The sequence below is a fragment of the Lactuca virosa genome, chromosome 8 (assembly GCF_052849685.1).
Source record: "Lactuca virosa cultivar CGN04683 chromosome 8, Lactuca_virosa_CGN04683_v6, whole genome shotgun sequence".
In the NCBI taxonomy this organism is placed as follows: Eukaryota; Viridiplantae; Streptophyta; class Magnoliopsida; order Asterales; family Asteraceae; genus Lactuca; species Lactuca virosa.
In genome coordinates this window covers 227584172-227601080 of record NC_136433.1, presented here as the reverse complement: position 1 = coordinate 227601080, position 16909 = coordinate 227584172, and the positions used below count along the sequence as shown (strand labels likewise).

At 36.4% G+C, this 16909-nt stretch overlaps 1 protein-coding gene across 1 annotated transcript; it reads right to left on the bottom strand.

Moving 5' to 3' along the window:
• Positions 1-4168: 4168 nt before the first annotated feature.
• On the bottom strand, positions 4169-16129 carry LOC145132590 (cucumisin-like). The gene is made up of 10 exons (XM_079067435.1): positions 15989-16129; positions 15727-15815; positions 7179-7270; positions 6851-7088; positions 6240-6753; positions 6022-6122; positions 5695-5910; positions 5498-5609; positions 4950-5163; positions 4169-4840 (listed from the first exon to the last, which is right to left on the bottom strand). Exons 1-10 carry the CDS (start codon positions 16082-16084, stop codon positions 4305-4307), a joined length of 2208 nt encoding a protein of 735 aa, XP_078923561.1. The 5' UTR covers positions 16085-16129; the 3' UTR covers positions 4169-4304.
• Between the last annotated feature and the right edge of the window lie 780 nt (positions 16130-16909).

Genomic DNA, 16909 nt, shown 5'->3' with positions numbered 1-16909 from the left:
CTTCTGATACCTCTTCATATGCATAACCTAAATCAAGTCATGTTAATAGATTAAATGAAGTGGAAGAGAATTAGAGATCGTTGAGAGATGTTGAAATGATACTGGAATTGGAATTACCCCCAAATCTTTCTGCTTCTTGATTGTAATCGATGAGTTTTTGTTCAATCCTCTTCCCGGAGATGAAATCGAACCCACCTGTTGGACTTTTATGTGAAATGAACTCTTCGGTTAGGCTAGCTAATCTCCTACAGAGTACTGGATATTGTTTCCCTTCCTCTACTCTCCTGTAATACAACCTGAATTCCACCTCCAAATTGCCAAAGAAGAACACAAAATTTGAATTTGGATCCAAAAGAAATCAACAAGCTTCAGATGAAGTGTAATTTGAAATTGAAGGTACAGGCCCCAGCGAAATGGAGGAGTGGAGAGCTGAGAAGACATGCGAGATGCCATTTCTGATTGGAGTTTGGATTGAAGGCGATCGGTCTCTGCTAAAATAGCTTCAATCGAATGGCGCTGATGTAAGGAGTCACATAACCTTCAATCGAAGGTGTTTTGAGTGAGAGGAGCTGCTGGATCTCTCTGAACAATTTATTGAGATGTGGTTCAAAGCCCTAGTTCTTTTCGTCGAATGGCGCTTCTGAAAACATACGGAGACTTGGCGACATAGTGGATAGAGAATAGTAGTGTCTGATGGCGATGATAAAAACATACGAGACAAACACTCTTTACAGAATCCATGGCTGCTTAGAGCTGATGGGTTTCGATGCTGGTGATGGCGGCTTAGGGCTTGCAAAGAGAAGGGAGAGAGAGTGCAGATCAAGGTACAGGAAGACGGGCTGCTTCAAAAGGATTGACAGCCTCATAATAGAATTAGGGCTCTTTGTTAGAGGATTGTAGAAGGAGAGAAGCATTAGGCGGGTGTTTAATTTTTTGGGATTTCATTTCCCATCATCGCCGATTAAAAAAAAGCGAGAACGCGCCTTCCTAAAAAAAATATAAAGCGACATCTATACACGGCACGCTTTTTATGGTAGGTGCCCTCCGTGTTTTTTTTTTGGACATTAATTTTAGGGCACGCAAACATGCGCGTCCTCTATCCTTCACATTTTGCAAAGCTGACATTATTTTTTAGGGCACGCACAAATGCGCGTCCTCTATCAGCGCGTGTTATTGTTTGCGCGTCATTAAAGGGCTGTTTTCTAGTAGTGGACTTTCCTGCAATCAACCCAAATAACATCTTGACCATTGGTGCACATTTTCGGAGTCATCAAGACGACAGTATCAGCATAGGAGCTTACCAAGCTGCTTTAAGCTTCTTCAAAGACTATGTTGTTGAATTATGTCGGTGCGACTATGAACTCGCACATTTGTTCGGAACCGAAAACTACTTGGCCAAAATTGACTTCATTCTACCAGAAGCTGAGTTATTGGCTGAAGGCCAATTGATGAGCCGGTACTAGGGTTTCCTTACAAGCAAAAGAAGACAAACAAGAAGGACTTCTTCCGAGTCCTTGACAAACATCTAGTTCCAACCAAAGCTCTTCGGAAATTCATCAATCGTGCTTCCAAGTCTGATGCTCCTGAACATGTCAAGGAAAAGTTGGTGACTCAATTGCAATGGTACATTGAAGTCAGAGATTGGTTGTACAAAGCATACGTGTTCATCAAGGAAAATTCGAGCTAAGCCGACTGGATTGCTAAGTTCACTTAGGGGGAGATTGTTGGAACCTGTAAGTGAACCTCTAGCAATCTCTAACCTTTGGAAGTTCCGAAGTCAGTCTTAGGTATGAAATGGAATATGGTCCGGAATCAGTTTGTGGTCAGAAGTAAAGATTATGTCTGGAGTAGAGAGTATGTTCGAAGTGAAGATGTTCCGAAATGAGAATAAGTCTGAATCAGTGTATCCGTCTATGCATTAATTATTCTTGTCGTTTTCTATGATGTAACGTTACTTAGCACTTAGTCTTTTTGTTTATTTGGACAATCAGAATGTCATAAGTACTGACATTGTCCGCTCCTTTGTATGTTTTCCGGTTTGTAATGTGTTCATCCTTTTGCTACATAAGGAGTGTTTAATGATCAGAAAAGAAGACAGATTGTTACTCCAAAGATAGTTATATTGGAATTTACTTCACTTGCATCCTTCTCTCAAATCAAACTCTTTCAAACATTCTACTTGTTCATTTATTGTCTTTGCTTTGATTATACTCATTACTCCATACTTAATACTTGAAGTACTTTGTTGATTCTCATCTTCAGTCTCGACTGGTCTTGCCAGACTTGACTGGAACTCTTAATTAGAAGCAGACATTGATCTTAAGCATTAACTCAAGGTTTGAGTTTTCAAGCCTTGTCCTTGCGCAATCAGATCCTTGTTCTCATAGTTACCCGATGAGTGAGATCTACCTAATAGCTTATAGGGTTAAGTTATTATCAGCTATATTTTGAAGTTTAATTAGTCTCGTGACAAATAGTCACGGTGTTTACCTTGTAATGAGTTGTGAAAGGTTCTGAGGATCTTGTTATTTGTTGGATAGGTGTTAGCATATGGAAAGTTGATAGGCAGTGGTGGCCAGTGACCAAAACAAGAGTTAGTCTATTAACTAGCCATGTGAGTAACTCTACTCCAACACCTATTCTTGTTGATGTGTGTAGATGCATAATATGCGGATTAGATGTACAGTGATATTGATATATTATAGTTTAGTGAAATAAGTTCACCTTATAATATATAATGAATATGGTGTGTTTACGATGCACGGAGTATATCCAAAGGTATGCATATATATATATATATATATATATATATATATATATATATATATATATATATATATATATATATATATATATATATATATATATATATATATATATATATATATATATATATATATAATAGTGGTGAATTATTGGTTATCCTCAATGGTGTTATAAGGCAATAATGAATTAGGTGATATATGGGTTGATATGATATAAAGTAGTATATTTGATGTGGTGTATATTTATTTGTTGATAAGTTGATTTATATGATGATATATGTTGTTTGTTATTGTAATAGTTATTCCCTAGGCCTTTGGCTTACATTGTTTAGTTTTTGTTGTGTTGTTGGTTAGGTTGTTGTAGCACCCGGCTTAGATCCTCTACTTGATGTCAGTACAATTCCTATTGATAATTTCTTCTATTAAGTGTGCTAGTGTAAACCAAAGTGTTTTATAAGTTGTAATTAAAAAAAAATTGGGTGTACTTAGTACAAATATATGGGCGTTACATGCAAGTATGATCAAATTGAACAACAAAGGAAATTCAAATGCACTACCTTTATATATTTCATGATTTTCACCGACATTTTTTTATGTTGACTTCCTGGCTATCATTTTGGGTTTTGACATTTGTATCATGTTATAGTATGACATTATCTTTGAAATGTTTATTTCTATAATTGAATGAAATTCAATTTATAATGCATATTTTAACATAAGTATCGAGGGGAGAAAAAGTGATATATGATCAACTAATAAATATGACATTGCAACAATTAAGTGTTACCCATGCTTCGAAACGTGTTTTCATTCGTATTTAAAAGGTATTGCATATATACAAAAGAGAAAAAAGTGTTTCATTTGATTCATAAAGTGTTGGTATAGATTGAATGTAGTAATGAAAAAGTAATGCATACTGTGCGAAAAGTGTTGTATATGATAGGTAAAAATGTTGTTGTAGGATGGTGAAAGTAATGAAAAGGTGTTGTATTTTTTGGAAAAAGATGGTCCACTTTAAAATTGTTGCACTTATAAAAAGAGGCAACACTTTCGAATAATGTGGTATATTCTAAAAACAGTGTTGATTTAGACCTAAAGCAACACTTGCTAAAATGTTGGTTAGGCATAATACAAGACTTTTAAGACATAATGCAACACTTTATGGGTGTTGCGATAACTTCAATTGGTTGTAGTGTATTGATAGTCAAACAAATTGGTACTAAGTATATTTGAAATGGTAATGGTAGCAAAACTTTTATACCAAATATAGTTGGTATGGTACTCGATTTGAAGAAAAAAGGACCGGTACTGTACCATGTCACCTCTGCCAAAAAGAATAACAAAAGCCAAATCTTTCAACGTCCTTGTGAAGGTTTAAAAGTTTCACTTCTTGAGGAAAGATAAGCTTCCAAAATAACATTTGATTAAATTATTGAGGTTTGCAGAAAATATTACAAATTGGAAATTTAGTATCATATACAACAAGAAAAATATTATGAGAGAGTAGAATAATTTTTACAGTACATTACATAATGACTATCATGGAACATGCACAACGATGGGGCTCCTCACTTGATGCACTCCATCATCCCATGTCAAAGCACCAGAAACAATTGGGTTGTCTAACCTCCTTATAATTCCCTGCACAGACACCTTAAAAGACAGCTTTTGCCCAAGTTGTTCGAACCGTAAAACATTGGGCTCAACCTGTATCCTCAAACCACTAACAAGCGGTCTTGTTATGAAAGATCTATATGTTGATGTTGCAGAGCCGACATTGGTGACAGTCCTATTAAAACTTGAATCAATGAATCTGTTGCGCAGTGTTGGGATGACAAAAGTAGGGTGGTTTAAATCTTTAGTTTGCTCCATGAGCTGAGAGCAGCTACTACTGTTGTCCCCAGTGAGGCTTCTAATATGTTGGCTGGTGTAGCCTTCCAGGCACAAAAAACTCAGATAATCCACTTCCACAGCCTCATATACCAGCCCAGGTTTTATAGCCGCCAATGGATTCAAATTGCCAGCTCCATATGCAAATTCAGCATCTGTATTGATCTTGTCACTCATAGCAGAAGCTGAAATTAAAAAAAAAATGAAAAAAATTTGCGTAAGCAGTGATGTTTCGCACCATGATTGTCAGTGGAGATGCGATATATATATATATATAACAACTTGATATGTTACCTGTTGTCATGAGAGCCGACTTAATGGCTGAAGGAGACCATGTCGGGTTAAAGGTTTTGATATAAGCAGCAATACCACTGACGTGTGGGCATGCCATTGAAGTCCCTGAAACAATATTGAAAGAAACAGCTCTGCGGTCTCCTTCTACTTCGGTAATTGGAGCCACAGGTGGCCATGCTGCTAGAATTCTTACCCCAGGAGCTGTTAGGTCTGGCTGCAACAATCGAAAAATTCAATTATGAGTGATTCTATTCAACACAGAATTCCAAATCACATATGTTTTCATAACTGTTACATGAATTGTTGGGAAAAATTTAATATACATAAAAATATAATCATAAAGTTAGTTATTTATTGTGATAACAATCAATCTATTAAGGTTTGTGTCAGTTCACTCTGTATATAACTGTATGTATCTCTCATATGTATTATTAGTTTAGTAGACAAAAAGATGAATAAAAATATTGGTTTGATAATATTCTTGTGCGTTTGCACTTCTCGTTCTCTTCTCTATCTAACAGTTATAACCGAAAAAGAACATGAATTACCTTGAGGATGTTTTGGTGTATTGGATTTGGACCTCTTCCGGAGAAAGAGGCAACATATGGAGCAGACGCATTCTTGACAACTTCACTCTTCAATATTAGAGCAGTTGCATTTCTGAGAAGAAAAATTCAAGTTCATCAGTTTGTGTAAATAAACTCCATTTATTTGAATACGAGTAAAAAAGATGATTTATAATTACCTTGTTGATTGTATGTAGCGAGATATAGTTGCTGCTTGTTCCGAGTTTACAACACTAACAGGCAAAGGATATGATAACACAGTGTCAAAATATGGATATGTCATGATGGACCCAACAGCACCAGCCAACATTTCAGTTTCTCCAGTCGATATCCCATCACATAATATTATTTTCCCTTTCACTAAGTTCTTGTCCAAAGAGTTCCTAGAGCAAAACCTGGTGTATACACATTCATGAAACACCCATCAAGAAAATGACCATTGAGGTAAACAAATGCAACACAAATTCGCTAGAGAAATATCTTTATGCAAAACCTGGTATATATACCTTGATCTTGAACTATTAAAACCAGCCGTGATATTCGGAACATCTCCGGCATAAATCAGTGGATACATTCCATCAAGTGTGAATGGATTTATTGAAACTCCCTGAGATACGATCAAATAATTTAAATTGTAGTTTCCATCAAAAAAGTAAAAGTCAACATGTTTTTTTTTTCAGAAATGATATATAATGTAGTAGGATTAAGGATAGATAGTACTCACATCAACAACCACACCATTGCCGAGTCTTACTGGGGTCATCAAATCTGTATCTTTAGTGCTAGCAGCCACCGAAAGAATCCATGGAGCGATACTACCAGTGGTCTGCGGCATTGGGCCTTGATTGTTTGCAGATTGTACAGTCAATATTCCCTTCTTCATAGCATGAAAGGAACCGATAGCAAAAGGATTAGTGAAAAGCTCTTCAGCAACTCTTAAGCCAACAGAAACGCTTATTATGTCAACACCATCAGCAATGGCAGCGTCAAAAGCTGAAAGTATGTCCTCACTACTACAGCCCTCTATCCAGCACACCTTATATACTGCGATCCTGGCTCCGGGCACACCCCCTCGAGCTGTTCCTGTGTTGAGGCCAAGATGATTGGCATCTGTCACTACGTTTCCTGCAGCTGTGGATGCAGTGTGTGTTCCATGACCATCAGAGTCTCTTGGTGATTGGAGTTCTGTAGAATCGTATATTCCATCTGCCTTGAAGTATCGAGCTCCAATTATTTTGCTGGATATATACGTGATAAAGAGAGAAGTCAAATTTAAAACCCTCATTTCATGAAGATGATGTGAAACATATATTAATTACAAAATGAATTTATTACTTGTTGCAAGTAAAATTGCCTTGGCAAATGCCCTTCCATTTAGCAGGAGGAGGACCATATCCTAAGTCAGTTAAACTGGCTGATTCAGGCCATATGCCCGAGTCAAAAACTCCGATTATGATATCACTTTCCGTTGTTGATCTTTTTGCTGTAATTGGGAAACCTAAGAAGTCCCAAGAACTCGTTGTTTCCAGTTGGCTCAATTTGCTAGGAAACACAGAAACAACCCCCTCCATCCCTATATGTATATATATACATGAAACTTCCATGATTAAAGTGGATTCATATTATCGTCTATTAAATGTTGGAATATATATTATATGCTTACCTGACAGTTTCTTAGCCTCCTCTTCGGTAAGTCTTGCAGAAAATCCGTGGAAGCTTTTAGTGTATCTTTGGAGCATGTGCTTCCTTGCATCCCTGCCATAGTAAAGTCACATGCGAGCAAGCCGTTAATTATTATATATCTACCATGTGTTGGATTAATCAGATTTGATCCGAACAACTTTCAAAAGCAGTGTTTATACCCAGGGGTATTTTATGAAAGTTTTGTTTTTTTAGCTTTCTTTCCAAGTCTTTGTATTAGAGTCAAAGTCTTTTACTTTAGTATAAATAAGGCTTGTACTCGTTGCTTCTTTTTAGAGTTTTTCAGCAATATTAAGGTTTCTTTTCTCCCAGTTTCTTCTCTGTTTGTTTTCTTCTACCTGATTATACATTTTTTCTGGGCATCAAGGTATTACAAGCTTAATATCTTACACTTGATATCAGAGCATGGTGCTTCTGGTTTGAGAGTCAACTTTCGAACGGGGAGGACCCTTAGGGTGTGGGACCCTTGGGATGCAGGACTGTTAGCGTATCCCGCATCAGTACGAAACGGAAGTAGCTATATATGTTGGAGTCTCCCTTCTCTCCATATGGACTCTTTTGGAGAGTTAATATGGGGTTCCACATATATTTACATAGTATTAGAGTCGGGCGTCCCGCACCCTTTGTGACTCAACGCATCCCTTGTTGTGAAATACGAAGGATCCGAATAGACTTAAATAATATTAGCTCAATGCGGAATGGGATCAAAAATTATCAAAGCGTAATAATCACAACGTAATACGAATAAAATAAATAGAATAGAGACACAGGAATTTACGTGGAAACCCAAATCGGGAAAAAACCACGGGCGGAGGAAGCCGAGAAACAATTCACTATAATTTGCAGTGTTTACAGGGATTATGAAAGAGATTACAAATAGAGTGAGAGGGCTAAAATATATGGTGGTGTATCAGTATATATATATATATATATATATATATATATATATATATATATATATATATATATATATATATATATATATATATATATATATATATATATATATATATATGTAATGTTTTACTATATATATATTTTTTGATTGTTGGGTTATTCGTGGGTTAAATCTCTCTGGCTATTTATAGCCAAAGAGGAGAATACAAATGAAAGAAGAAAACAAAAATGCCGTCCAAGACAAAATTGCTGCGCCTACAATCTTCAAATTCATATTGCATATTACTATACACATATAATAATGTCTGCGCCTCCATTCCGTCCAATTTCATTTTCAATTTCATATTAGATTACTATTCATAGTCAAACTATGAATAGTAAATGATAAGTTACGGAAATAACCCCTGAACTATTTGCCACTTGCTAATTTTGGAGGCAACTTTTCCACAATCTCCACCTTGACATCAAAATTAAGCAAGTCATGCTTTACGATTAGTCAAAACCTTTAGCTCATCAAACTCTAAAAACTTCCATAAGAACCTGCAATTTTATATAGAGAAAAAATTATTTCCGAAAAAATAAATAATACTTCCTCCACCTACGAGCCTTCAGGCTCAACTGCGATCAGAAACACCCACCATGTCCAAACATAATTTGAACTTGGCTATAGGAAGACTTTTAGTGAACATATCAGCGGGATTATAATCTGTATGAATCTTGTCCACAACACAATCGCCTTTTTCAATGATATCCCGCACAAAATGATAACGAATATCAATATGCTTAGTTCGGTCATGAAACATTTGATCTTTACTCAAGAAGATAGCACTCTGGTTGTCACAGAAAATTGTGGTCACCTTTATTCTATCATCGAGTTCTCCAAATAACCCCTTCAACCAGATATCTTCCTTAACTGCTTCTGTAATCGCCATGTACTCTGCCTCGGTAGAAGACAGGGCAACTGTAGACTGTAACTGGGCTTTCCAACTAACAGCACAACCATTTAGAGTAAACACATACCCTGTAATTGATCTTCGTTTATCCAAATCTTTGCCATAATCTGAATCAACATATCCGAACACCCTAGTGTTAGATTTACCAAAACGTAAACACATAGAAGACGTACCGCGTAAATAACGAAAAATCCACTGTACTGCTTTCCAGTGTTCTTTCCCCGGGTTCGCCATGTATCTACTAACCATGCTAACAGCATAAGCCAAATCAGGACGCGTGCAGATCATAGCATACATCAAAGATCCAACAGCACTAGAGTATGGAACACGTGCCATGTAAGCCATATCAGTCTCATTAGTAGGACTCAAAGCGGATGATAGCTTGAAATGAGCTGCAAAAGGTGTGTTGACAGACTTTGCTTCGTGCATACTGAAGCGTCTTAGGACTTTCTCAATATAACTTTTATGAGAAAGATGCAAGATCCTAGACTTTCTGTCACGAATAATTTCCATACCTAAAATCTTTTTGGCAGCTCCTAAGTCCTTCATTTCAAATTCAGCTTTCAACTGGTCTTTTAACTTCTGAATCTCCTTCATATCTTTTGCTGCAATCAACATGTCATCCACGTACAAGAGTAAGTAGATCTTTGAACCATTGTCACCTTTCTTGAAATAAACGCAGCTATCATAGGTGCACCTGCTGAATTTGTGACTGGTCATGAAAGAATCGAACCTCTTGTACCATTGTCTAGGAGATTGCTTGAGGCCATAAAGAGATTTGTTCAACTTGCATACGTAGTTCTCCTTTCCAAGAACTACAAAACCTTCAGGTTGTTGCATAAAAATCTCTTCCTCAAGCTCACCATTTAGGAAAGCTGTAGTGACATCAAGTTGTTCTAACTCAAAATCGTTAGAAGCAACCAACCCCAACAACACACGAATGGAAGTATGTTTGACAACTGGGGAATAAATGTCAGTGTAATCAATACCAGGAATCTGACTGTAGCCTTTAGCTACTAACCGAGCTTTGTATCTTGGTTTATCATTTGGGTTGACAGGTTCCTTGAGCTTGTAGACCCACTTGCATTTAACTGGTCTCTTCCCTTTCGGAATAGGAACTAAATTCCAAGTACTGTTTCGCTGCAAGGGTTCCATCTCATTTTGCATAGCGAGCATCCAATCATTTGAGTCTTCAGATTTGATAGCCTCGTCATAATTTGCAGGCTCCGTTGCAGACTCGATATTATCAGCAACAATAAAAGCATAGGCAACCAAATCAGATTCAGCATACCTCTTCGGAGGAATAATCTGTCTTCTCGGTCTATCTCTTGCAATGCTTGGAGTAGTAGCTTGTGGTTGTGAAGGTGTTGAATCTTCACCAACAACATGCTCATCCGACGAAGAAGAATCTTGATGCTGATTTGTACTCTGATTAGTGGTAGGTGAAGTAGGAAGCTCCACCTCCATTTGAGCATTCTCTTTATTTGCTTCGGATGATACATCTGATGCATCTGTTCTTTTAGAAGAGTCAGCAACTGGTTGAATTATAGCAGACTCATCAAAAGTAACATCTCTTGAGATGATAATTTTCTTCAAATCAAAGCTCCATAACTTGTAACCCTTTACACCTTGATTGTACCCAAGAAAAACGCATTTGATTGCTCTTGGTTCTAGCTTCCCATTGTCAACTCGTGCATACGCTGGACATCCGAATGGTTTTAAATCTGAATAATTTGCAGGTTTACCGGACCATAATTCAAACGGAGTTTCTTCTCGATTGCTCATGACGGTGATCGGTTGATAACATAGCAAGCAGTCGAAGCAGCCTCCGCCCAAAAAGACTTTGGCAATTTGGAATTAGAAAGCATACACCAGACCTTCTCCATAATGGTGCGATTCATCCTTTCAGCTACACCATTTTGTTGAGGTGAATGGACTACTGTGCGATGTCGAGTAATGCCTTCCTTTTGACAATAGACATTAAACTCTTCTGAGCAAAACTCAAGTCCATTATCCGTACGAAGATACTTTACCACCAGACCTGATTGCTTTTCAACCTGAACTTTCCAATTTCTGAAGGTAGAGAAAACGTCTCCTTTATTTTTTAAGAAGAAAGACCACACCTTCCTGGAGAAATCATCAATAATAGTGAGCATATAAATAGCTCCACCTTTTGAAGCAACTCGAGCCGGTCCCCACAAATCCGAGTGAACATAATCAAGTGGTCCTTTCGTTGTATGGATGCCACTTGCAAACCTCACTCGTTTTGCCTTGCCATATACACAGTCTTCACAGAAATCCAAATCAACAATCTTTTGTTGACCAAGTAAACCTCTTCGACTCAATTCTGACATGCCTTGAAAACTCATATGGCCGAGTCGAAGGTGCCAAAGACGGGACTGATCTGGATCAGAAAAAGACTTTGAAACAACAGCAGCATCACTCGAAATTGTTTGCCCGTCAAGAAAGTAAAGATCTGAGGTTTTTCGTTTGGCTCTCAGTTTGTCGGAGCCGTCTTTGAATACCCTGAGAATTCTACCTTTACCAGCAAACTCGTATCCCCTTTTGTCAAAGGAACTGAGAGATAACAAGTTTCTTCTGAGGTCAGGAACATATCTAACATCCCCCATGGTTCGAATAACTCCGTCAAACATACGGATCCTGACTGAACCATGTCCAAGAACTGGACATGTAGTATTGTTACCCATCAACACATAGCCCTGGTTAACCTTTTCAAATGTGTAAAACCAACTTTTGTTGTGACACATATGAAAAGTACAACCAGAGTCGAGTATCCAATCACCAGTGGAATCCAGTTTATCTGAATAAATTATCAAAAGTTCTCCAATACCTTCCACCTCAGCTACATCGGCTTCACCCGAAGTGCTAGCTTGTTTACCATTTGCTGCCGTCTTCTCTTTTTCTTTGTTCTTCAACTTGAAGCATTCTTCAAGCACATGTCCCTTCTTGTGACAATAGTTGCAAAACTTTCGTTTGCCTTTTGACTTGGATCTGGTTCTGTTGGAAGATTGAGAAGTTCTATTTCTCTCTGTTGTTCTTCCTCTGGCATTCAAACCTTCGGCTTTAGCATCACTTGAACCACCACCAGTAATATGCTTCATCTTCTCTTTTGAATCCAAAGCTGTATAGACTTCATCTAAAACTAGAGTGTCACGGCTATAGATAATAGTATCACGAAAATGGCTATAGGATTCTGGCAACGACGATAGTAAGAATAGAGCCAAGTCTTCATCTTCATACTGAACATCCATATTCTCTAAGTTATTTACTAACTCTTTAAATATGGATATATGTTCAGTTAAAGAGTCTCCTTCAATCATCTTGAGATTGAACAACCGTTGCTTCAAATGCAACTTGTTTGGTAAGCTCTTGGTCATCAACAGTTGCTCCAACTTTAGCCATAAAGAAGCCGCTGACGTTTCTTTTAGAACATCTTGCAAAACATCGTTTGACAAGTGCAAACGAATTTGGGATAAAGCCTTCAGATCTTTCATCTCCTTTTCTTCTTCGGTCCATGTATCGGGCATCTTATTGAAGCCCAAAAGCGCCTTGTGTAAATCCATCTGAATGAGAATGTCTCTCATCTTTACTTGCCACAACGGAAATCGTGTGTTACGATCCAGTAGTGGAATATCGTATTTTACCGAAGACATGATTAATTACTTGATAAAATGATCCCAATGAGCTAATATTACAACCCGGATGCTCTGATACCAGTTGTTGTGAAATACGAAGGATCCGAATAGACTTAAATAATATTAGCTCAATGCGGAATGGGATCAAAAATTATCAAAGCGTAATAATCACAACGTAATACGAATAAAATAAATAGAATAGAGACACAGGAATTTACGTGGAAACCCAAATCGGGAAAAAACCACGGGCGGAGGAAGCCGAGAAACAATTCACTATAATTTGCAGTGTTTACAGGGATTATGAAAGAGATTACAAATAGAGTGAGAGGGCTAAAATATATGGTGGTGTATCAGTATATATATATATATATATATATATATATATATATATATATATATATATATATATATATATATATATATATATATATATATATATATATATATATATATGTAATGTTTTACTATATATATTTTTTTGATTGTTGGGTTATTCGTGGGTTAAATCTCTCTGGCTATTTATAGCCAAAGAGGAGAATACAAATGAAAGAAGAAAACAAAAATGCCGTCCAAGACATAATTGCTGCGCCTACAATCTTCAAATTCATATTGCATATTACTATACACATATAATAATGTCTGCGCCTCCATTCCGTCCAATTTCATTTTCAATTTCATATTAGATTACTATTCATAGTCAAACTATGAATAGTAAATGATAAGTTACGGAAATAACCCCTGAACTATTTGCCACTTGCTAATTTTGGAGGCAACTTTTCCACATCCCTGTCTATTGTCGTCGAGCCTCCGACTCTAAAAGGGAGTGTTAGTGGATCCCATATCGGTGCGGCATGGTCTTATAAGTGGTTATATAGGTTGGAGTCTCCCTTTTATTCACAATGACTTTTTTTGAGAGTTAATATGGGTTTCCACATATATTTACAACGACCCTTGGGATGCGGGACCCTTGGGTCGACTAGTTTTAGACGACATGGTGGTCGATATTAGCATCTTTTTTGGCTGTTAATACGGGTCACAATCGGGACTGTTTACTATTGTTCCGGTCGGGAGTGGTCGTGAGGGGGACATGGAGTACCATTTGAGACGACGGGGGTACTAGTGTCGGGATTTCGCAGTTCTTGATTGGATTGTTCGTCACAAGGGAATATTGGCGTAGGTGCATGAAAAGCGGGCAGAAAGTATTCGTCAAAGCAAGTGGCTTTGGATTTGGTTCGGTTGTCAGATTGAAAGGAAATGATGAAGCGAGTGGCTTTGTTTTCTTGATTGGTGGAGATGTATCTTTGAATAAAGGTGATTGAAAAAAAAAACAAAGAGATTGGACAAACAGCACGATTTGAACATTGTGGCGGTTAAAGTTGAAATCAAGTGGTTTTGGATGTGGCCGAGAAAGAGGTTGTGGGTCCTGTAAAAGTCGAGATGGTAATGAACGTGTCCAACATGATGCCATGTTATATGTTACAAGTGTTGTGAACAATCAAAAGGGTTTGAGAGAAGACTTTGGATATCACCAAGATGGAGGTCGGGTGTCCGGGAAAGTCGAGAATCGAGATGGTTCAAAAAGAAGGTGATTTAACGATGATGTGAACGAATGGTAAGATCAAACCGATTAATGGGATGATTGTTAGTTTTATCATATTTGATCCGAACAACTTTCAAAAGCAGTTTTTATATTTAGGGGTATATTAGGAAAGTTTTGTTTTTTTTAATCTTTCTTTCCAAGTCTTTGTGTTAGAGTCAAACTCTTTTAGTTTAGTATAAATAAGGCTTGTACTCGTTACTTTTATTTTTTTTTCAACAATAAAGTTTTGGTTAACTAATAATATTAATGTTTCTTTTCTCCCTAGTAATATTAACGTTATTATTAACAAGTAATATTAACGTTTCTTCTACCTGACTGCACACTTTTCTTGGGCATCAAGGTATTACAAGGTTAATACCTCACATCAGTATTGCAGAAATCGGCTTTGGCGGCCGGTTAATCAGTGATTAATTGGTTTGCGGCCTTAAACATATTACGATTAGAATGCTTGACGGAAATTCGTAAAAATCGGTCATAGTCGGACATGGTGGTCTTTGGCGGCCCTTGGCGGTCATAGACAAGAAATATTTAAAAAATTCAAATTTTTTAATTTTCAAATATTACACCAAAATTTTTAATTTTCAAAGTTTTAAGCTTTATAATTTTAAGATATTATACTAAAATTTGGGTTATCTACAGAAAACTCCCAAACTTTTTTTAAAAGTTTCAATAAAGTCCTAAAAGTTTTTTTTTTGAACAAAAAAGTCTCAATATTTTGAAAAAATCATATAATCTACTAATATAAAAAATGACTTTTTCGTAAATTTAGGCAAAAAATCAAAATATTGGATTTTTCTGTTCAAAAAAAACTTTTAGGACTTTATTGAAACTTTTGAAAAAAGTTTGAGACTTTTCTGTAGATAACCCTAAAATTTTCAAATTTTCAAAATTTTAAATTTTGAAATACTTATTTTTTTAAAATATATTAATTTTTTAAATAATTTTATTAATAATTAAGGGTCCCCGATTAATCCCGTCAATACCGATTAATTGCTTAACACAGTTGACTATCGAACTACCGCCGAACGATTTTCAGAACCTTTGCCTTTCACCATATGTCATTTTTTTGTCAAATGTCTAGAATATAAAACTTTCAAAACGAAAACTATAGACCTAGTGTCATACCCTACACGAAAGAACCATATTTAAAACGAAATTTTAATTACGTTTTTCCTTTTAATTAACTAGCTCCTGTCTATTGTATGTACTCTTGATATTTCTTTTGCTAGTGACGGGTTCAGTTGGTCTGCATCCTTACAAACGGCTATTAAATGTTGGTATATATATTACACTCTCCAAATTTCATTTACTGCCACTAAAGATCCTTAACATATAAAGCCCTCTCCTCTAACATAAGAAATATCAAACTGTATGCTAAATAAAGAGTAGGATTGGGTAGGTGACCTGCCAATAACTTGTTGTAGCATGCTCAAGTGAAGGGAGGAGGAAGCTGCATCGTCTAGAGTGTTGTGGCCCATATACACCACGAATACCTGCACATAACCAGTTACTCGACATCGATCATTTAAACCGAAACATTAGTCACATTAAACAAAACACGGCCTTTATCCATGGGATGAATTTTAGTGATAGAGATCGCGTCATGTTATGGTGACATCTATTATGTGTCAGAAAGGTGGAAGACCGGAAGATTACAAGCATGTACCTTTCGATTGTGGTCAGATTCAGTGTGAATTGTTGTAGGCAGAAGCAGCAGAAGGAAGCATAGATTTAAGATGACAAAGAGTACTTGGATTGCCATTGAAGAGATGATCAGTTGGTGTGATAAGTTCTCATTCGGTAGTCGTATGTATGAATTTATATACAAACTTGTATTGTGTTGTGTTAGTTTAATAAAATTTTAGGAAAAGGTCCATGAGTTTGAATAAGCAACATGTATATATTGTCCAATAAGAGTCCTTTTCGTTTGATAAATTCATATATTTGACCTGTTTTGTTTATTCTTTTTGCAAAGATTAATTAATAAACGCGTAATCATATCTTTTCTTTTTAACACGAACTAGAGGATACAATGTATCCTTATTTTGAAATAAAATACAATACTGAATTTGACATATCGTCTAATTAATATCTATATCTCCATAAGATCGACACTAGCATGTAATAAAGATATATATAAGGGCTACAGAACAAGGTTAATCGTTACATGTTTAAATACATTGCAGACTATCGAAAACATTGTATTCTAATATTAGTTGAGTCTGTTTTTCTTTTTGGATGAATGAGACAAGAGACACTAATGTGTTCCTATGATGCATGTGCACGTTTGTATATGTATAATACACATAAGTTGCTTAAGTGAATATATTTCATGTAAAATGTAGTAGAAAACATGGAAAAAAACATCGTTTGAACCTAGAAAAACATAAAATAAATTCTTGTAGTGATTTGTTGGAAATACCGACATATTACCAATATATTAGTGATAGATTGAGATTGCTTAAGAAATCGATCCCTCACAAAATTCCGATAGATATATGTCACTATTCCGTTGGCAATGTGTCGCTAATTTTCAGATTTTCAAGGACCGCAATTTGGAGGTTCAAACATGTTTTTTTCGTTCTCC